The 23,645-nt window shown below is 35.5% G+C and overlaps 1 protein-coding gene across 2 annotated transcripts in view; it reads right to left on the bottom strand.

Annotated features, from left to right (window-relative positions):
* Window positions 1–23,645, bottom strand: part of CCDC171 (coiled-coil domain containing 171) — a 496,942-nt gene that overhangs the window by 234,982 nt on the left and 238,315 nt on the right. For both annotated transcript variants that reach the window (XM_036739306.1, XM_036739307.1), the window contains 2 exons: window positions 3,025–3,251; window positions 1,181–1,363 (listed from right to left, as the gene is read on the bottom strand). In XM_036739306.1, the coding sequence (XP_036595201.1) occupies window positions 1,181–1,363; window positions 3,025–3,251 (410 nt within the window). The remainder of the gene's footprint in view (window positions 1–1,180; window positions 1,364–3,024; window positions 3,252–23,645) is intronic.

Here is a 23,645-nt window from a genome sequence, read left to right as displayed (position 1 = left end):
GAACACCAAGATCCCTTTTGATTCTAAACCCTGAGAGTCAAGTGGGGGAAGTTCCGTTCCGTAACCTTTCAGTGTTCCTTTTGTCATGTGTCATCAACTAAAGTCACACTTAGGCCAGTCAAATCTGAAACAGTTGTCCTAGGAGGTTTGTTTTGTTTTATTATTTTTTCCAATTAATAACCATTTATTTTCTTTCTTGCTTGCTTAACAACAAAGCCCTCATAAGAAATTTACACGGTCAAGCAAAGTACATTCCCTCACAGGCCACGTCCAATAAGGCATGTCTCATTTAGCAGTGTGAGTCCATCACCTCCTCTGGCAGGAGGCTGCCAGTGTGTCTCATCTCTACTTCTCTGGAAAAAGTTTCTGACCCCTATATCTTAAAAATAATTATGATGAATCCTTAATTCTGATTTTAGAGGCAGTTAGTATAATGCAAAGAATACTAGCTTAGGAATCAAAGGGCTTAGCTTCAAACAGCACTGAATTTGGAGTCTAAGAACCTGGGTGCAAATTCAACCTCCATCACTATATGCCTAAATATCTCTAAACCACATTTCCCTCACCAATAAAAAAGAGGGATTTAGACTAGAGTACATCTGAGGTCCTTTCTAGCTCAAAATCTAGAATTATGGCTTTGCCACCTACTACCTGTGTGACTTGAGGGAAGGGTCTCTGAACTGAATCTCTTCTGTAAAATGTAAATAACAATAAAATAATACAGCACTTTGAAGTTTGCAAAGTCCATTGCATAAATAATATCATTTAATTCACACAACTCAGTAATGTACTTTCATGGGTGTTATATATGTTGTGTATTTACATATATATACCCATATACATACTATATAATAGGTATTATTATTACTATCCTAATTTTATAAAAGATAATAATAATAATACCTAGACCATAGTCGATTCAGAAAAGAATTTGGTCTATATCAATAGCAGAAATATCCACACTAACAAAATCAAGTATAATTCGTATGGCAAGAAAATTCTTAAAGAAATGCCTGGGTCCTAAATAGTGGCAGCATTTGAAAAGATAATTTTTCTGAAAAAAATTATATTATTTAGGAAAACAAACAAGAAATAAGGTAAAACACACACACACACACACACACACACACACACACACACGGCATCTCCAAGTCAGCCTTTCTAAATTGAATATACTTACAGACTGCTTAAATTCTTTTAATTGCATTTGCAGGATCTGGGCTTTGTCAATCTCTTTTTTCATATCATGTACATTCTTTTTAAATTCTGTGACCTCTAAGCGGAGTGAACGGCGTTCTACTTCTGCTGCATGCAATCTTTGGGTAAATTCATATATTTGCTTTTGCAAACATTCTATACTTTTCTGTTGGCAAATGGAAACAATTTTAGACTTTATTAAATTGGCTACTTTACTATTAAAGGAATAGGATTTGCTATCTTAAAAAAAACTGGTTATACAATACATTCTAAAAGAAAAAAAAATCATACCAATGGCTACCAAAATCTAGAGACACATTTGCATAATTTGAAAAGATTGTTTTATCTCGACAATTATTTCTGTAAAATATAACAAGAAACAGCAAAAAGAAAACCTAACCTTAATAATGTCAAGAAAACTTTATATATCCCTGCATCCTATAATGCTATTTTAGTACAGTTATGAAGTATGAGCATTAATAACAAAATCTTATATTCTTATCCTCTACTTATTAAATACATTAATTTACTACCTAGCATAAAACAATTATATAAGTAAAATATAAAAATCTGAATGTATTCATATACAACAAACTAAAACTATGTCAAATGCAAAAATAAGGATAGAGACTAGATCTGTGATTTCATTGGCACAGGCAACTCTTGTATGAGAAAACTCCCTCTACCAATGCAAGTCAGAACTTCTCTTCAACTTCTAAGGAATAAGGAGCTGCCTCCACTATTGAAAGATTATGTGTCAGAAGTGGGGCTTGAACCTAGGTCTTCCATGTTTTGAGGCCAGCTCTCTGTTTACTAGGCCATGGCTGCCTCACCCAAGTCATAATAAGAATGAACAAAAGCTTTGAAAGGAATAAAGCAGAGGAAAAGATTTAGGAAAACAAGGTAATGACAAGAAAGACATTTCAGAGTTCACATTCACTGAGAGATAACATTTCTAGAATTTGTCAATATCAGGGATTATCATACCTATTTAGGGGTCAGCAAATTAAGCCAGCTGGCTGAATACAGCAATTTCTGGTTTTTGTATAGTCAGCAAGCTAAGAACATTTTTTACATTTTTTAAATACAAAACTTTAAAAAAACTCTTAGTTCCCAAGACAGTAAAAAAGGAAGCAGCAGGCCCAATTTGGCCCATGGGGTACAGTTTGCCAACCTCTGATGGTACAATAAGAAATCATACATGAGAGCAGAAAAAAAATGAAGGAACTGGAAAGCCAATGTGTGAGGATGTGGAAGGCAAGGGATAGGAAAAAAGCAAAGTCCTTAATCATGATGGTAGAAGTTGGGGTGGAGAGGAAAACTTTGAGCCTGGTAATGAATTCTTTCAGAAAGAAGACAGAATAGCCTGCGGGCCATTCACCAAGGCCATTCAATAATCACAATCATGATAATAGCTATGTGCCCAGCTCTTTGCTAAGCTCTCTACATCTAGACAGGATGATAGAAACCGTTAATATGAATCACAAAGGAAGAGAAGTAGCTGAATAACTGGCAGTAGAGGGAGGGGCTAGAACTGCCAATGAGGAACAAACTAACTCCTCCAACTCACAATGTGTCAGAGTATCCAGTATTGGACAGGATGGCCTGAAATTTCGAGATTCAAATGGCACTGGGTTCCATAATCACTTGAAGATGACTCTAAGACTAACTAGAGAGCTATCCATTATGTCATGATGCCTCTTGATGCAAAAAATTATCACTAAACAATTCAAAATTTAACTTACAAGCACTAGCTGACTGAAAACAGTATAATCTCCATTATATTGTGAAAATATTCTTTTTATAAATCACAAGTTAAATACCTACCATAACGGGCACAGGGCCACTTAGACCATATTTCAAGGCTTCTGTGTTAACTTTATGGAGTCCTCGGGCCAGCCTCTGAACCAGTGAATCCTTTTCCATATACGCAAAACTTCTACTACTGCCCACTGTTATATTTTCCATTGCCAAACTAATTTTATCCATGAGTTTTGCAAAGGAATTCCTTGCTGCACTTATAAGTAAATGTCCACAAAGCATAGAATTTGGATCTTGGAGGGGGGAAAAGAAGGAAAAACATTAAATCTATTGTATTTATCCCCTACTTATTTTACAGTAATGCATTTCAAAATACAATGAATCAAATGTTCTTAAATGAAAAATATTCCAATTACTTCTGTGATCACCCACAGTCATTCATCCAAAAACTTATCTCCATCTTACTTTGTAATATCCCCTCAATTAATTTAAAGGCTAGGCATTACTTATATGGTATTATGTAACAAATATATAAAGAAAATTTCTTATACTTTAAAGAATGTCATATCTACAATATTTACAACAGAGAAATTTTAGCACTGTTAGCTTTTAAATCATAACACCTTAAATTATTTCCTGTTTCCAACTAGTATAGCTGAGTACTTTAATGCCATACTATTTATATTCTGAGACAAGAGGATATAATTTGCCTTATTCAAAGGCAATTAAAATTTTACAACTACAATTACTTATTTCCCCACAGGATTTTGGTAATCATCCTTCTCATATAATGGACTTAAGGCCCCAGCACACCCAACATGTCCTGCTTACTGCTAGATTCGTCAGGTCTGTAATTAATAATTGTGTTTAATGTTGATAAATAAAATTGTCAGTGCTCCTTCTACTAATTGGTATTCCAGATAACGGTTAATAGGTTTATTTATGCCTTAATAAAAGTCTTGTAATTTAGTTTTCCCTCTACTAGGCAGGTCTTAATCTGTCATTACTTGTCTTATGATACTATCAGTGTAAAATGACAAGTATGGAAGGCCTTATTTAGCTTCTTGTTGTTGGAGCTACTTTAAACATCTTTAAATCTCGAGTTAAGAAAAATAAAACCTTATGCAGTTCCAAATATACAAATAGATATATTTTGCACTATAAGAATAAGCCTAGGATTTAAAGCCCAGGGTTTAAAACTAAAGAATAAAACTGGCAAAATTTACATGGCATATAATCCACCAAGATTTGTTTTTACTTAAATTACAGTACATAATGAATTTTTTCATCCAAGAACCAATTGTAGTATTTGTTGAATGAATTAATGTGGTGGAGCTGGGGGTGAGTGAGCTGATTGTTCAATGACATTTTATTTCATACAAGAGAAAAAACATTCCTAGGTGGGCTTCGTGTGCTAACATTTTTTGCTTCATACGGGTATTCTCCGCTTTATAAACTCAGTTAGTGACAGTGGGACAATGTTATAATCTTCTACTTTACTACTTATTTCTACCAATTAGTAATTGAGTTCTAGTTCTAAAAATGTGGTATGTGTAATTCTACATGCTACAATAAATATATGGAAAGTGCTATTAATAAAATCCATACCCACAGCATGTGGAAAACATGGGTGGATTTTCTTGTGAATACTATACTAAGTACTTCAAGAATGAAAAAGACATATTTGAATAGATTCTGTGCCAACCAAAATATATTACATAAAACTAAGTTAAGACTCCTGACATAATAAGGTGCACATTAGAGACACTGAATAAAACAATAGCAAATATCAATATTAATAATAATAAATAATAATATAAATAATAATAAATTTTATATTAAGTATCAAATTATCAATAATGAATATATAACGTGTCTTTTTCACATGTATGTCTTGTTTATATTTGACAGGGATTTTGCCTTGTGTTCTTTCCTTCAAATCCCTCATCCTTCCCTGGCAATTCACAGTGCTGAACACATAGCACATGTTCAGTATATACTTGCTCATTTCTAGATACTGAATATTAGAATTAGAGTTATTCTGCTTGGTCTAAGACAGCAGATCTAGAAACAATGAGTAGAAGTTATTAAGCTCATTCTAATAAGTAGCACTGTCTGAAAGGAGGATGGACTAACTCAGAAGATGTGGGTCCTCCCCACTAGAGGTCTGCCAAGTAGCAGTTAGATGAGCACTTGTCACAGACATTGTAGAAGGAATTCTGAGTCAGGCAATATGGAATGAATGGCCACTGTGATCTCTTTTTAATGCTAAGTTTCTATAAATTTCCTTTAATCATTTAAAAAGTGAACTTTGCAAACTTTACAATAAAAGCTCAATTTTAAATTTTGTCCAGAAATTTAAAATAAATATTTCATGAGATTTGAAATCATTGGTACTATATTTAATTTTTAATAAATAATTATATTAACAAATCACAGATCTGTGTCAACATAAGATGCTGACTAATTTGAAGGGTGAAATAAAAAAGTAACAATTCTGAAAGCATTCTACCCCTAACTGGAGGGGTAGGGAGAGAAATATGAAAAAATTAAAGAAAACCAAATAATTTACTATTTGATAAGTATGTAAGAAATCCTTTACACAATTTATTTACATCACAAAGAACAATCAATTTGATATTAAAGGAAGAAAACAATCTAAAATTGCAAACGTTACTCTGTTGGCATATTTATTGTTATTTGTGGATTTGTTTTATAAAATTCAACTAGGAACTGACATCCCTCAAGATCAAACATATTAGGCTTATTTCAAAACTTCAATTAGATGCATTTAGCAATTATTTTTGTGTATACAGAAATATCACTTGATTGTTTGAATTTGCTTAATAATTTGCTGTTCTTCATATGTATATTAAGCTGATATGAATTCCATGCTGTATCAGTATCATAAATATTTATTTAAATGAACTGAAGATGAAACTATTGATCACTATTCACTCTTCTGCATTAGCAAAACATAAAATCTGAGTAAGTACCAGTAATGTAAGTGGCACGGTGATTAGAACACCAGGCCTGGAATCAAGAAGACTACAATTCAAATCCAGCTTCGTATGCTTACTAGCTGTGTGACCCTAGGCAAGTCACTTAATCTTCAGTTTCCTCATCTGTAAAATGATCTGGAAAAGGAAATGGCAAACCACTCCAGTATCTTTGCCAAGAAAACCCCAAATAGGGACATGAAAAGTCCAACATGATGAACAACAACAAAATGTACAAACAGACATATAGAACTTGAAGACATTTCATCAATAAAAATTGTTGACCAAAAGCAAATGATATTTGTAGATGATAACTGCTAAATGCATTAACTGAATGTAATAAGAAAAGGCCAAAAACAAAGCATCAAGGCATCTCAAAATAATTTCACATAAAATTATAATGAATAATGACTGGTCCTTTCCATCCAATATCTACACTGTTGCCTAAGGCAGTCTAGTGTAATGGAAAACGCACTAAACTTTAAGTCAGATCTCAGTTTTATGCTTAGCCCTACTATTAACATGCATTATCTTAAATCAATCAAGTAACTTTTCAGAATTTAAGTTGTCTCATCTGTAATAATAATTACAATAACAATGATAATAAATCCAGTTTACAATAACTGAAATTATAAAATATTTTCCATAAAATATTTCTGAGGTAGCTAGGGCAAGCATTATCATCTACATTTTACAAATAATGAAAACGAAACTCAAAAAAATGTTAAGTGATTTGCCTACTATAACATAACTTTTAAGTAATAGAGCCCAGATTCAAAACTCAGGTCATTTGATTTCCAAATCCATGCTTTTTCCACAAGACTAAAGTAGGATGCTTTCAGGCTTTGAATTACTAACAGTATATTTTTCTTTTTCTTTTTAAGATGACGAAGCTAAACCTGCTCACTTTAAAAGACATTCTAACTCAAAATGTTATTCTATGATTCTGTAAATCTACTAATCATATCCATGAGAAGATGATTTAATGAACAAATTCAAGTAAAACTTTTTGTTTGTAAGCACTCTAAAATCCAAAAAAAAATGCATGAGCAAATGATTATTTAAATACAAAAATCAATTAAGGGTCACAGAAATGTCTAAACATTTGTTAAAGGTTAACTGGAATAACATGAATTCATTTGAAGTTCTTCTTTTTCTAAAGTCAATGCTAAAGATAATTTTGCAAATGTATCGTCAATAATTACTAAAGCTTAAATCAGTAGAGTACATTCAGCACAACAAAACTATGAAATAGGTAGTGTAAACATTATTTCTGTTATTAAGATTTATAATGAAGAAAGTAGAGACTCTAAAAAAAGATACCTATAGAAAACCAATCTGAGCCCACACCCTTCTTTCACATAGCAGCTGACTTTTGTAATATTTTTAAAATATTTAACAGTACAAGTGTCACAGGAAGTATCAGAGGTGGAATTTGAAGCAAGATCTTCTGGAGTCTAACTCCAGCATTCTATTAACTGCATCACAGGGCATTATGGTAGGTGCTAGAGGAGACAGATAATTCAGGTAATACAGTTCCTGACCTCAGGGAGCTTATAGCCCAATTCAGGGATTTAGAGCTGAAATAAATTTTAGAGTTTCTCTTATCCCCAGTTCTCATTATATTAATGAGGAAAAAGGTCTAGAGGGATTAATTTGCCTCAGATCATAGAAGTAATAAGTAGCCTAAGCAAATTTTAAACTGAAATCCTCTTGACTATAAATCAAGTAATTGAATCCTACCCTGCCTGTTCTGCCCTAATGAATGCCATTATTGAGAAAATATTTTTGCCCTGCCTTACCAACATCCAATTCAGTAGACCTCCACTCCTGCTGATGGCCCTATGCAACTGGCTGTCCTCTGGTCCTTCACCTCAGTGCTACTAAATAGAGGTGGAGAAAATCATGAAACTGGGTTGACTGGGTCCACTTTAGATCTATGTTACATAATCTCAACCAGACCCTCAATGAAGGGGAGAAAAAGTCCTTTTATAATTTCCTAATCAATTTACTATCCAATTCACCAAAGCAGCTTTTCTAAACCTTTTATTGTCTTCTCAAACCTCCCACAACTTCGCCATCCTGGATGCACCCTCTCAGCTGAGAATCCTAATATTTCACAATAAAAAGTGAGGCCACTGGCCAAGAGCTCCCTCTTACCTCCTTCCTCTTCATCATCTCACGTCACTCAGGTACCTTCCACCAGCATCTCCTCCTTCACAACCCTATCTCACAATAAGTGGTCCTTCTCCCTTCTAAAGCAAACCCTACTACATGCACAAGGGATCTTGTTCCATCCTATATTCTCAAGCAGATTGCCCCTCCATCATTCCTACTGTCTCATAAAATCTTTATTCTTTCCTCATTTCCTGGTGTAATGGTAATTAAGGTGGGACTTTTTTTTTTTTTTACTGTTTTCTCTTTTATTACACTAAAGTAATCAAGTGCCTTTGATTAAGTCTTGCTAGGTGCTAGCCCCAGGCCCACACCCTTTCACTGATTAGGTATGAAGGCTTCAGGCCCTGAGAAAGGTATATAAACTCAGAGGTTAGCATTTTGTTTGGGGCTCTCACTCACTGAAAGAATGTCATGTGATTTGACCAGATGAGACTCTGGGTAGCCACTGGAGCCCCCGGGCTTTGGAAAAAAACCCAGATGTTGGTGCTTCTCTGGTAACTATGTATTGCTGTGGATAGACTGGTTTGTGTTGTTTGCTCTGTTTACATAATGTATGTTTGTAATTTCTGTTTGTATTTGCTCTGAAGTTCAGGGTGCTGCCTTTTCTCCCTGAACTAAGGGAATGATATATGTATGTTTGATTAAAGTGAGACTGTTAACCCCTTAAAGTTGCTTTCCTTAGAAAAGCAGATCAAAGAACCTATGCTAGCAGCCTTCCTGTGTGCTGGTGTTATTGATCTTTCACCCCCACAGCAGCCGCTAGCCACATTGTCGTTACAAGCCTTCAGGCCCTAGGAAGGGTATATAAGCTCAGAGGTTAGCATTTTGTTTGGGGCTCACTCATTGGAAGAGTGTTGGTGTGGAGATTCTGGGGAGCCATTAAGCAGCCCCCCAACTTTGAAAAACCCAGATGTTGGTGCTTCTTTCTCTGGTGACTGTGTATATAATGTCGTGGACAGACAGCTAGAAGCCTGTCTGCTGATTTGTGTTATTTTGCTTTATAATTTCTGTTTGTATACTCTCTGAAGTTCAGGGTGCTGGCTTTTCCCCCTGAACTAACTGAATGGTATATGTATGTTTAATTAAAGTAATACAGTTAACCCCTTAAAGTTGCTTTCCTTAGAAAATCAGATCAAAGAACCTGTGCTAGAAGCCCTTCTGTGTGCTCTTGTTGTTGGTCTTTCACCTTCACAGCAGCTACTAGAAACATTGTTGTTACACCTGGTTGCTTCCCTACTGCCTCCAAACATTCCCATGTTTCTCCCACCCTTAAAAACTCTCACTTGGTCCATCCAACCCTGCTTACTAGAGCCCATATCTCCTCTTCCTTTTGAGGCTAAACTCTTTGAGAAATCCATCTACAATCAATCAATGTATCCACTTCCTTTCTTCTCACTCTCTTCTTTAATTTCTGCAATCTCTGACATTGTCAAACATCTTTTTCTCCTTGAAATTCCTTTTTCTTTAGGTTTTAATGACCCTCCCTGTTCTCTCTTGGTTCTCCTACCTGTTTGGTCACTCCTCTGTCTTCTTTACTGGATATTCATACAGGTCATACCCACTAAACTATATCTGTCTTGGGCCCTTTTCTCTTCTCATTCTGTACTATTTCATTTGGTAATCTCACGAGCATGCATAAATTCATTTATCATCTACTTGCAGATGATTCTCAGATCTATTTATTAAGATGTGACCTCTTTTCTAACCTTTAGTCATGCATCTCCAGTTGCCTATTAGATATATCAGACTGGATACTCATCTTGTTGTTCAGTCATTGTCAGTCATGTCCTACTCTGCATGACTCCATTTGGGGTTTTCTTGGCAAGGGTGCTGGAGCAGGTTGCCATCTCCTTCTCCAGCTCATTTTACAGATAAGGAAACTAAGGCAAACAGGGTTCAGTGACTTGCTCAGGGTCACAAACTAAGCCAGATTTGAACTCAGTTCCTCTTGACTCCAGGTGCAGCACTCTATCCATTTCACCACCTAGCTGCATACTCACAGAGCTATTAAAAGCAATATGTCTAAAACTGAGCTCATTACCTTAACCAGAAAACCCTTCCCACTTCTAAGCCTCTTTCATATTGTAGGGGGCACCATCATCCTCCCAGTCAACCAGGCTGACAATCTAAGTGTCTTTCTAGATAGATATCCCTATATCAAATCTGCTTCTAAATCCTGGCAATTCTACCTCTGAAGCATCTCATATATATACATATATGTATATATGTATGTATATATGTGTGTGTGTGTGTGTGTGTGTATGTATATATACACATACACATGCACACAGACACACACATATCCCCTTCTCCCCTCTGATATAGCCACCATCATTGTCAATTCAAACCTGGAAAGTTGCAACAGCCTTCTGATTAGCATCCCTGACTCAAGTCTTTCCCCACTCCAGTCTATCCTACATTCAACTGCTAAAGTGAGCTTCCTAAATTGCAGATCTGACCATGTCATTTCATCCAACTCCCAACAAACTCCAGAGGCTCCCTATTACCTACCTACCAAATCAAAAATAAAATCCTATTTGGCATTTAAAGTTCCTCATAATCTGGCACCTTCCAAATTTTCCAATCTTTTTACTTGTTACTCCTCTCCACATTCTCTATAACATGACACTGGTCTCCTTGTTATCCCTCATGCAAGATACTTCATCTGTGCATTTTCAATTGCTTTACCTCATACCAAGACTGCTCTCCCTCATCTCTGCCTCCTGCTTTTTCAGGTTTCCTTCAAATCTCGCTAAAACCCCGCTCTCTACAAGAAGCCTTTCCCTATCTACTTCAGTGAAGTAGACAGGGAAAGTAGAAATTATGAACTTCTAAGACCACCTCTAATTTGCACTGTATACATCCTGTATGCACCTATTTGTTTGAATGTTGTCTCCCTCATTAGAATTTGAACTCCTCGATAACAAGAACTGTTTTTGCCTTTCTTTGTATCCCAAATGTTTAACACAGAACTTGGCATATATTAATGCTTTGTAATTGCTTGTTGACTATTAATGGTAAACAATAGACTCTAAGAAGATTGTAAATAAAACCATAAACCTCCATTTGACACTTTTATAAAATACATAATAAATTACACATTATGATCAAAAGTGTCTGTGCTTCCTTCTGTTCTCTCTTATGCATCTTAAAACATGATTAAATGACCCATTTTTGGTTATAACTATTGCTCACCTCCACTCTCCCTTTTTACCTCCCCTCCAACTAAAAAACTGAAATAAAAAAAATTCTTTTAAAACTAAGCATAGTCCCTCCCCCCCCAAAAAAAAAGAATTCACACTGTGACTATGTCCAAAAATGAATGTCTCTCTAGGTACATAAACTTTCTATCAGAAGATGGGTAACACACTTCACCACAGGTCCCCTGGAGACAAAGCCAATTGGCCAAACCAATGACATGACTTAAGTCTTTTGAAGTTGTTTTTCTTCATGATGTGTTATCTTATACACATTATTCTTCCAGTTCTAGTCACTTCGTTCTGCATCATTTCATACTATGTAAGATTCTCTGAAATCATGTTTCATACGATTCAATAATATTTCATTACATTTATACACTATAATTTGTTCAGCCATTCCCCAATTAATGAGCTCTCCTTAGATTCTTGATATTTTTTTTCCTTTTAGTTGCCTCCTTCGGGATAAGAAATTTTGTACAACATGCAACTATTCTCTTCCCATTGTCCTTAGCTGCCCTTCGTCCCTTCTTATTTCCATATACACAGAAGTGTGTGTGTGTGTGTGTGTGGCACATGCACATGCACACGTGCACCTCTTTTGTCCATTTCAGAGAAGAGCGAGGTTCATCTGGTGCCCACTCCCCTCGTCTCTTCCTCTGTCTTTGTATACAGTTCTTCTGACATACTTGTTTTCAGAACTAGCAAGTTCTACTCCTTCCTCCTTTTTACACTACTGTATTCCTCTGACCCATTTTTCTCTTTCCACTATTCACATGATCAGAACAGACCCACCCTACACAACACTCTTTTTTATTTAAATCATTCAATAATCTTTAAAGACATTAAAATTCTTGGGGGATAATTTTTTTCTTTTCCCCCAGAATGTTATCACTACATTATCACAAAGCCCCTTCCAATTGCTCAAATAAATTTACATTTCTAGGTATCTCTGGAATCTTGTGTTTGTATTTTAAAGTTTCTTCTCTGTCTTTTCCTCAGTCATGCTTGAAAATCCTAAGGGTCCACTTGTTATCTCTGGTATTAAATTTAGCTTTGCAATGTAAGTTCTCTTTAATCAACAGGTCGAAATCCTTTTTGTAATATTGTATTCCAACATCTCATCTTGTTTTGGTTTTTTTTTTTTAATCAGAAGTTGTCAGGTCTTAGGTGATCCAGAATGTAGTCCTTTCATAGTTGAACTACTACTTTCTGGATGTTTGAAATTTTTTCTTTTATGTGAGGGCTCTGGTATTTGGCAATAACATTCCTGGGACTTTTCTCTTGAAGTTGCTTTCGGAAGATGATCAGTGGATAGTTCTCTTCATCTTGCCATCTGGTTCTAATAGATTTGAGGTGTTTTCATTTGTGATTTCTTTAAATATAGTTGTTGGGTTTTTTTGTTTTGTTTTGTTTTTTAATCATGAACAGACTAATTAAACATCAACGACTCCATGAGAAAGCAAGAAATGTTAGGACAAAATTAAAATACTGGAAAAAATGGAACAAAACATAAGATTTATGATAAGAAAAACAATTGATCTGGGAAACAGGTCTGAGGAGAGAGAATTTAAGAATGACTCAACTCTCTGAAAACCATGACAACTTCTACTAAAAACAAAAGAAAAGTGAGAGCAAGCAATACTGATGTTAAAAAAGAGGGAGTTGCTGAAAAAAAATTTAATGCCAGAAAAGAAAATTCATCAGAAAACAAGTAGATCAGTAACATGAAATTTACATGTATATATATATGCACAAACATATATATTTTAAAAGAAAGCAAAATGAAATGGAGATCTGTGGTTTCATATGTAATTCTCTTTTTGTGTTATGCTATGGATGTGGATATATACTCTCTCTCTTGTATTTAAGTTTAGAATTTGAAAAAATTAAATATTTGAACTTCTATAATGCCTTCCCTTCCCTACAATTTTCTCTCCTCCAGGCTAAAAATGTCCAGTTTCTTCAATCAATCTTCAAATGATAAGAACTCAAGGACCTTCACCATCTTGATTTTCCTCCTTTGGATGCTTTCCATAATTTCAATGTTCTTTTTAAAATTATGGTACCCAGAGTGAATAGTGAAGAGTGAAATAATCATTTCCTTAAGCTAGGTGTCTAATAAATCACAAGAAAACATCAATTTTTTTACTACCACATAATACTGTTGAAATACTGAACTTTCAATCTACTAAAAATACCTAAATCTTTTCATAACCACCCCTTTCCAAATCTATACTTAAGTTGATTTTTTTTAAACTTAAGTGTTAGACTTTATTTTTGTCCCTATTAAGTTTTACTTTGTTAAATTCAGCCCCTCCTACAGATTTTTAAAATAATATTTGATTTTCCCACAATTATATGCAAAAAACAAATTTTAAAATGTTCTAAATCACTACTGACTGGAGAAATGCAAATCAAAACAACTCTGAGGTATGGTACCACATCACACCTATCAGATTGGCTAACATGACAAAAGAGGAAAATGATAAATGTTGGAGAAGATATGGGAAAATTGGAAAACTAATGCATGGTTGGTGGAGTTGTGAACTGATCCAACCACTCTGGAGAACAATTTGGAACTATGTCCAAAGGGCTATAAAACAGTGCATACCCTTTGACCCAGCAATACCACTTCTAGGTCTGTATCCCAAAGAGATCATAAACATGGGAAAAGGACTCACATGTGCAAAAATATTTATAGCAGCTTTTTTTTGTGGTAGTCAAGAATTGGAAATTGAGGAGATGTCCATCAATTGGGGAATGGCTGAACGACTTGTGGTATAATAAAATGCTATTGTTCCATAAGAAATTGTGAGCAGGCAGACTTCATAAAAACCTGGAAAGACTTACATGAACAGACACTCAGTGAAATGAGCAGAACCAGGAGGACATTGTACATAATAACAGAAACACCGCATGATGCCCAAATTTGATAGACTTAGCTCTTCTCAGCAATGCAAAGATCTAAGACAATTAATGCTATCTACATACAGAGAAAATACTATGGAATCTGAATGCAGATTGAAGCGCACTATTTTCTCTCCTTTTTTTGTTTCTTCTTTCTCATGGTTTTTCTCTTTGGTTCTAATTATTCTTTACAACATGACTACTGTGGAAATATGTTTAATATGAATGTATATGTATAGCCTATAACAGATTGCATGCCATCTTGGCAAAGGGGGAGTGGAGGGAAGGGGAGAAAATTTAAAACTCAAAATCTTATAGAAGTAAATGTTGAAAACTAAAGATAAATTAATTTAATTTTTAAAAACAATTTTAAATATTCTTTTTAAAAAAGTTTTAAGTTCCAAATTCTATCCCTCGTTTGCTCTACTTCCCCCTCCTTGAGATGGTAAGTATTGATTGATACATATGCAATCATGTAAACCATTTTCATATTAGTCATTTAGGGGACAGAAGGAGAGAGGAAGGAAAGGAGGGAAGGAGGGAGGAAGGGAGGGAGGGAGGGAGGGAGGGAGGAAGGAAGGAAGGAAGGAAGGAAGGAAGGAAGGAAGGAAGGAAGGAAGGAAGGAAGGAAGGAAGGAAGGAAGGAAAGAAGGAAGGAAGGAAGGAAGGAAGGAAGGAAGGAAGGAAGGAAGGAAGGAAGGAAGGAAGGAAGGAAGGAAGGAAGGAAGGAAGGAAGGAAGGGAGGGAGGAAAGAAGGAAGGAAGAAAGGAAGGAAGAAAGGAAGGAAGGAAGGAAGGAAGGAAGGAAGGAAGGAAGGAAGGAAGGAAGGAAGGAAGGAAGGAAGGAGCATGAAAGAAAGAAAGCGTATGTTTGGGTCTGTATTCAGATGTCATCAGTTCTTTCTTTAGAGGTAGGCAGCATTTTTCTTCATGAGTCCTTTGGGATTATCTTGGATCATAGTATTGATAAGAATAGCTAAATTAGGGGTGGGGAACTTGAGGTTGTGAGGCTACATGTGGCCTTCTAGTTCCTTGGGTGTAGCCTTTTGACTGAATCCTACAAAACAAATCCTATTCCAGGATTTGTCCTGTGAAGTCTGGATTCAGTCAAAGGGCTGCACCTGAGGACCTTAAGGGCCACATGTGGCCTCCGTTCCCATCCCTGAGCTAAGTCATTCACAGTAGTTCATCGTACAATAATGCTGCTACTGTGTGCAACGTTCTCCTGGTTCTACATACTTCACTCTGTAACAGTTCATGTAAATCTTTCCAGGTTTTTCTGAAATTAGCCTGCTTGTCATTTCTTATAACACAATAATATTCCATTACAATCATATACCACGACTTATTCAGCCATTCCCCAATTGATAGACATCCCCTCATTTTCCAATTTTGAGCCACAACAGTTACTATAAATAATACAAATAGGTTCTTTCTCCCCCCCCCACCCTTTTTTTTAATCTCTTTGTTACACAGACCTAGTAGTGGTATTGTTGAATCAAAGTGTATGTGTGGATGTATAGCCTTTTGAGTAGAGTTCCAAATTGCTCTCCAGAATCGCTGGATCAGGGCAGCCAGGTGGTACAGTGAGTAGAGCACTGGCTCTGGAGTCAGGAGGACCTGAGTTCAAAACCAGCCTCAGACACTTGACACACTAACTAGCTGTGTGACTTTAGGCAAGTCACTTAACACTAATTGCCCTGCCTTCCCCCCTCCAAAAAAAAAAAAACCAATGGCTGGATCAGTTCAACAACTCTACTAATAGTGCATTAGTGTCCCAGTTTTCCCACATCCCTTCCAACATTTATGCATTCTAATCAATTTGATGCAGTTCTCTACATATTTGAGAAATGAAGCCTTTATCAGAAATACTTGCTATAAAAATTTTTCTCAGTTTTCTGCTTTCCTTCTAATTTTGGTTGCATTGCTTTTGTTTGTATAAAACCTTTTTAAATTTTAATTTCTTTTTTTGTTTTGCTTTGTTTCATGTTTTTCTTTCTCATGGTTACTCCCATTCATTCTAATTCTTCTATACAACATGACTAATGTGAAAATGTTTAATAGGAATGTATATGTAGACCCTATACCAGATTGCATACCATCTTGGGGAGGGGGAGGGAAGAGAGCAGGAGAAAATTTAGAACTTATGAAAGTGAATGCTGAAAAGTAAAAATAAACAAATTAACTTATTTTTAAAAGGACAGTTAGTACTAATTACTTTGATTTAGTTTTAGTTTCGTTATAAGATTAAGCTCCCTTCTTTAGGAAAAGTTGGCCCTAACAGGTAAGCCACACTAACATAGATATTCTCTTAAGTCTAGGTTACCTATAGATTCAGTAAAATGACAGATTAACAAGAATTTATCATTTAATGGCAGATAATTGAGAGTGAAACATATATCTTTATAGGAATAAAATAATCATAGGATTATAAGACTTTTTAAAGGTTAAGTTCTGCTTTCTAGCAACTGGAGAAAATGGGGGGGGGGGGTGTCAACTAAAGGCAAAGGTCCTCCTATTTCCAATCTTAGTGGATAAGTTTTTTTTTTTTTTTCCTGGAGCTGGAGGTTAAATCTAACTTGAGTAATAGAATCTTCTAAGGCTGGTACTCAGAAGATGGCAAGGATGACTGCTAGCTACAAACCACAAGTTTCTCTTTCCCAGCAAGCTTTCTGGTTACAAAAGGCATCACCTATGGGGCAAGAACTTCTAGGGAAGACCAGCACAACTTGTAAACTTCTTCAGGCCACAGATAGGTTAGACTAGAGACAGACTGAATATGGTTGGTTAACAATGGGTCACATGACAAACAGGAAAGAGTACACAGGGGCAACCCTACATTTTTCGCCAGCTCCCCAAAATCCTTTGGCAGGTCTTATGTTGTGCAGGTGTGTTCTACGGTAATTTCACTTTGACAGCTAAATGTTGCCTGGGAGAAGTAAACTAGTCAAATGACTCATTATTCAAATGAATTACATTTAAGTTTCCTATTTTTTTAATTCCTCTTTTCTGTCATAAAAATAGTCTCTGCAAATAACTCCTTTGTCACTAATTACTGAAGAATTAGTTGGCCTGACTTACTGGTAACTTGCTACCTTTACCATTAAATCATTTTCACTAGGAAACTTTATACAGAATTATTTTCTATTTCAGATGATTAATTTTAACATTATGTTTCAATAATGTACCCATTTTTAGCTCATCTTGATATATGGTGTAAGATACTAGTCTATACCTAGTTTCTGCCATACTGTTTTCCAGTTTTCTAAGCAGTTTTTGTCAAATAATGAGTTTTGTCCCAAAAAGTTAGGGCTTTGAGTTGACCAAACACTAAATTACCCTGGTCACTTACTACAATGTATTGTGTACCTAATCTATCCTACTGATTCACCACTTTATTTCGAAACCAGTACCAGATTGTTTTGAAAATTACTGCTTTATAATACAGTTTAAGATCTTGTACAGCTAGATCACCTTCTTTCCTATTTTTTTTCATTGATTCCAGCTCGACTTCTAAGAAATGTTTGCAATCTGACTCAATCACAATGTGTTAGATACCCATTCCAGCTTAAGTTATCTACAAAATCTGATGAGAAAGCCTTGTTTGCCATCATCCAAATAACTGATAAAATGTTAAATAGCATGGAACTGAGCACAAGTCCTCGTGGCACTCCTGTCTTTGAGGCTGGCTATTCCACAAGTTTTGAATCCATCTAATTTCATTATAATCTAGTACATATCATTCCAACCTTTACAAATCAACTGTATGAGGTTATTTATCAAATGATTTGATAAAATTGCATTAAATAATATTTTTAGTATTTCCCTAATTTACTAGTTTAGTAATCCATTCAAAAAATTTCTCAAAGGTTAATCTAGCAGAATTTCTTGCTGAAACCATGGTGGTCCTTTGTAACCCCATAGCCTTTTCTTGATGTTTGAAAAGCATAGCTTTAATGCAATCATAGTATTAACAGGCTACTTAGAAGAGGAAAGACAGATTCCACTGGAATCTACAGGAGGAGTGGCCTGGATTCATACAAGAATTCTTGGATTCTGAGTATTGCGTCAAACTTCCAAAGCAGCAAGGAAATGTTACGTGTTTTTGGCACAGGGTAGAATTTGGAAAGTTCAAAGGAAAAAAAAACAAGAAAAAGAAATCAAGAAGAAAAAGAGTGTTTTCATTTCCCAACAGTAGTAGCAACAGCAGCAGTATAGGAGATGTGGCTCCCTAATACCTCTGCCCCAAGTCATAAATATTAGGCCCTCAAATGGCAAGGTATAAAACTGCTTTTTATTCTGTCTGTGCAACTATTTGGCTAGAACACTGGTAAAAACAAATGTGTTGTGGAAAATATGGAGGAAAAAAAGTCCTTATCCCGCCCCCCATCCTTGTCCTATTTCACCTAGGTGTGACTGAAGCCCTTTTCCTAGTATATTTATTCACTATAAGTTTACTCTTTACTGACCTAGTTTGACTTCTCACAAATATTTCTCCTTAATTCAGACATGTGCACTTCATTGTGTTCCTTTGCTTATAATGTGGACAATCCTGGTACCTCTACAGACCAGGACACTGACCAGGAAGTTTTCCTCTCTGTCCCATCTGGCTGCATTCCTCTGGACTTCACCATGCTCTAGGAACCTCTTCATGCTGCAAGATCACTTCAGCCCTGGAACTCACAGCTCATCAGGACCTTCTGCACCTGGGGCCCCTCCCACTGATAGGATGACTCTTTCCAGAACCTCCATTATGAGACCAGTGTTCTCTTCCCACCCAGCTGCATTCCTCTGGGCTTCTCCATCCTGCCCACTTTATGTGTTGTCTACTTCGCACTCAGTGGTTTTGCAGGCCACTTGTGCAAGTCTGACTTTTGCACAGAGATGTGCAAGGCCCAGAGAAGTTTTCCTGACACACTCAAGGTCATAATGAGAACTGGCTATGAACACAGAGCTAACATCAAATCCACTACTTTTTACATTCTATCACAGAGACACCATTCTAGTTTACATTGTAGTTTATTCTCTTCTCCTTTCTGAACATTAGGACTCCACATGCCCTTCTGTAACTCCAAGTCTCCACAGTCTGGAGAAGATTCCTGACAATGGCAAGCACATCAGCGAGGTCTTTCAGCACAAGAAAACACAGTTCATCTGGGCCAGGGGATGTGAAATCTTCAAATGTAATATCAGGTAAAAATTGCCTGTTAGCTATTTTTGCCCTACCATTTTCTAGTGCAAAAGTAATTTTCCTTGAGAGAGAAAATAAGAACTTCTGGGGAGACAGAGAGCGACAAAAGAAAAGAGACAGAGACTGAGAGAGACACAGATAAGATATAGTGATCCAGCAGATGTTTGAATAACTGAAGTCTCCCATCGCTACTGTATCTTGCCTCTGTGCCACGTTTGTGATTTGTTTTCCAAACTTCTCGTCTATTTCCTCTTTCTGTCCAAATAGTCTGGAATGACAAGATCAATTCTGTTTCCACCATTACTGATCTCCACCTAAATGTTCTCCATCACTGTTTCTCAATTTGGGTCCCTGGATTTCCTTATATAATTCTCCTGGATTACACTGAAAGGCTTTTAATATTTAAGCTTAAATATAAAGGCTTTAAATACAGATTGGAGGCTTCTGGGTTTTGATTATAAAGTTTGTTACGATGTTTAAAGACTTAAGGCAATATGAGGTAATAAAAGAACTCTAGACGGTGCTCTTATTGCCACAGCCCATTCAATTATCTTTCCCTAAACTCATATTCAATTAGAGAGAAAATCTGGACCTAAATTTCCCCAAATTTTAATTCTAGTGCTTCTACAATAGATGTTGCAAAAAGAAGTCAGGAACTTTTCTTTTGAGTATCTTATAAAATGTAATCTAGGACTACTAAAGTAAAATATTTAGATATATCTGAAGAGTTTTTTAGTCAATTCTCGTAATGATTAATGGTCCAGTCTTTCAGTGGAAATAACATGCTCCCCTGTTTGAGGTAAATGATCTTTCACAGGCATACCATTTGGATGCCAGGAAGAAGTAATTTATCTCAAATGTGCAACACTTTAATGAAAGCAAATAAGGTTGCCACCTGTCCAGTATTTACACAGAAAACCTGGAAATTAGGGTCTCTGCCCTACACCAAGAGATGATTCATTACACTTTAGAAATGCAGTAATGACAGCTGTCTTGTATTTATTCTTCATTCTTGAATTTACAGGGCGACCAGGTGACGGTAAGCTGTGGGTACTCATTCTTCCACCACTGAACATCCAAACTCATTGAAAATCTTGGGAGCTTCACAAATTGCTCTGGAAAACTGATCCATATTTAACTAACAGAGAGACAGAAGGCCACAATAGATAAGGTTCTATCCCTAAAGTCTAAAAACAAAATTATCACTTCCAGCATCAAATTATTTACCCATACCACTTTTAGGAAATAGTTTTGACTTGTTATTCAAATCCCTTTATCTTATCATAATATTTTATCATTCAATCATTTCAGTCTTATAATAATTAATCCTAATCTTCATTCTCCCTATGACTACAAATCCCTCTTTCCCAGAGCATCACATCTGCACTAGCTACACTCTCATCCATTGCTCATCTCTACAATATTCTCTATACTCCAGTACATAGCTCCCTTGTCCTGCTGCAAATCTTGTACTGCCAAACCCCAAGCCTGGATTATCTGCCAACATTTCTCCTATTCAAATGCTGCTGAAGGAAGTGGAGTAAATAAAAAAGCTGTACCGACTATGCTCACTACAAATTTGTTATATAATCTCAACTGGGACTTCACTGTAGCCTGACAATTCTGTTTTACCTTCAATTCATTATCCCACTCACCCTATCAGCAATTCCAAAACTTTTCATCCCTCCTCAAATCTACAATGACACCTCTTCGACTTACCATACTCATCTGAGGACCAGGCCCTGTACTTCACCAAAATAATTAGGACATTTGCAGAGAGCTCCCTTCCCTCTTCTACATTTCATATCATTCAGACCTCTTCCCTCACTATCTCTTCCTTTACTTCTCTCTCTCACATGAAGAGATGGCCCCTCCTCCTTGCCAAAGCAAATCCCTCTGCATGCACAAGTGATCCCATTCTATCATGCCTCCACTCTCTGATCCCTAATCCTTCTCTCTATTGGCTGCTTCCCTGCTGCCAACAAACATGTCCATCTCTCTGATTCTTAAAAACCTGTCATTTCGCAATCTGATTTCTAACCTCACCATTAGACTGAAAGTACTCTGTCCAAAATTACAAATGGTTTACTAGCTACCAAATCTGTGCAACTACTGACATTGTTGATAAAAATCTTCTCTTTGATATTTTCTAATTTCTGGATTTTCCTGACATTATTCTTTTGGGATTCTTCTCTCACCTGTTTGACTTTCTTATGACCTACAGGTCATGCATGCTAACTGTGGTCATCCCCCAAGATTCTGTCCTGTGCCCTTTTCCCTTCTCTATACTGGAGATCTCTTCATCCTGATAGGTTCAATTATAAAATCTATGAAGATGATTCCCAGATATATACAGGGTATCCCAAAAGTCTTAAGACGGTTTAAACCATTAAAGCTCAATCAATTGCCCATTAGATACTTCAAACTAGATATCCCATAGACAACAGAAATTCATTTTGTCTAAAACAAAAATCATTTATGAGAAGAAAATTAATAATAAATATAATCAGTTTACTATCATATTGTTACTGGGGGTACCATAGCTATAGTCAAGATACTGGCCTATTTGACATAAAAGTTGGTTATATTATGTAGTTCTACCTGGTGTGCAGAAATTGACTTCAAACAAATTATATATCACACGTAACTCTAAAATAAGGTATTTTTTTAAAAGCTTGAATATATTTACCTTTATAGTAGTTCAAATGTACTATTTAATGGCTTCTTTCATCAAAATAGCATGAATGCCTTTAAGAAGTGAACTTATTAATTTACAATTCAATTGATTTTTAATTCAATTTAATCCAATAAATTTAGTGTCTACTTTGTGCAGAGTATACCACCTTCATAAGGTGTATAGGTGATCAACACTTTTCATCACCTCACAAATTGAAAAGTGAAAAAAATACTGTAGTTAAGTACCAAGTCAATTATTAAAAAACAGCTCATTGGCACAATAAAGAATTTTAGCCCATTCATAGAGATACATGTAGCCTATACTCGTTTGAAACACATGTCAAAGTAAAAAATTCCCCATAACAGTTTATATGAGGAAGAGTTACAAAGTAATAAAGCCTACATCTTAAAGCAGAAATACCAAAATGTACATATTCAAATGAGCTTTGTTGCTTAAAAATATCAGATGTGGTACACAGCACAGACTTATTACATGGATGTTATATGTCAAAACGATTTCAGAACTATTACTCTGGAAATGCCTTTATAGGTATGTGTGTGTATGTGTTCATAATATAGAAACATATTGTGAATATGTCAACTATATATTCATAATATATGTAATCTACATGTCACCTATGTATATGTATAGCATACATATATTGAGAAAAGCAGTAATACAACAATGACTGTCTTTTTAAAAGGACTCATATGCTATTTCTTAATAATTACTTGATGAGCAATAAATCTACCTTCCTCCAAAAATTAGAGGCAAGAGCAAATTCAATGTTATAGCTGATTATGCAAATGAGAAAATTCATCACCAAAAATGTTATATTCAATGCCCTTATTAAGGTTTTTTAAGAGGATATTAATCTATGAATACTGCAAAAACAAAAGAAAATAAATTACTTTTTTGAGATAAAAATATAAAGACATATAAAGACACCAAAAAAGACACAGACAAATATAGAAAAGCCTATAAGCTTCTGAACTAAAATAAATAAAAATCAATAATCCTATCAATAAAATGAATCTACTCCATACAATTTAGATTTATCATTTGTTTTATAAACACAACTGCAAACAACTTTGAGAACTGCTGACTGCAGCTGATTTGTCAGTTAGTGAAAATGAGCAACAGTCTACTTTGACTGACTCTACTTAAGCAATAAATGCAAGTAAAAACTCATTGCTGAAATTTAAAGGAAAATTGATGCCTAGCTAAGTGATAAATTCATCCTCTTCTAAAAATCACAGCTATGAGCAGAAATGCAGGAAAAGAAAGAATAATAGAAATAAACACTGCCAAATGTATGTAAGGACACATGAGAAGCAAGCTGATGAGAGAGTTAAAACAAAATTTTTTATCCTTTCCATCAGGAAAATCAAGTATTGTAGGAAAACACAATACTATCATTAAGTTGACTTAATTTGAACTGAATTGATATTTAGTTGAATTATCTAATACCAAGTTGAATTAATATTTAATTTCCCATAAAAATAAAGAGAAAAACTTGCTATTTTGGAGTTTATC

The sequence above is a fragment of the Trichosurus vulpecula genome, chromosome 9, assembly GCF_011100635.1.
Source record: "Trichosurus vulpecula isolate mTriVul1 chromosome 9, mTriVul1.pri, whole genome shotgun sequence".
Lineage (NCBI taxonomy): Eukaryota > Metazoa > Chordata > Mammalia > Diprotodontia > Phalangeridae > Trichosurus > Trichosurus vulpecula.
This window is presented reverse-complemented; position numbering and strand designations above follow the sequence as displayed.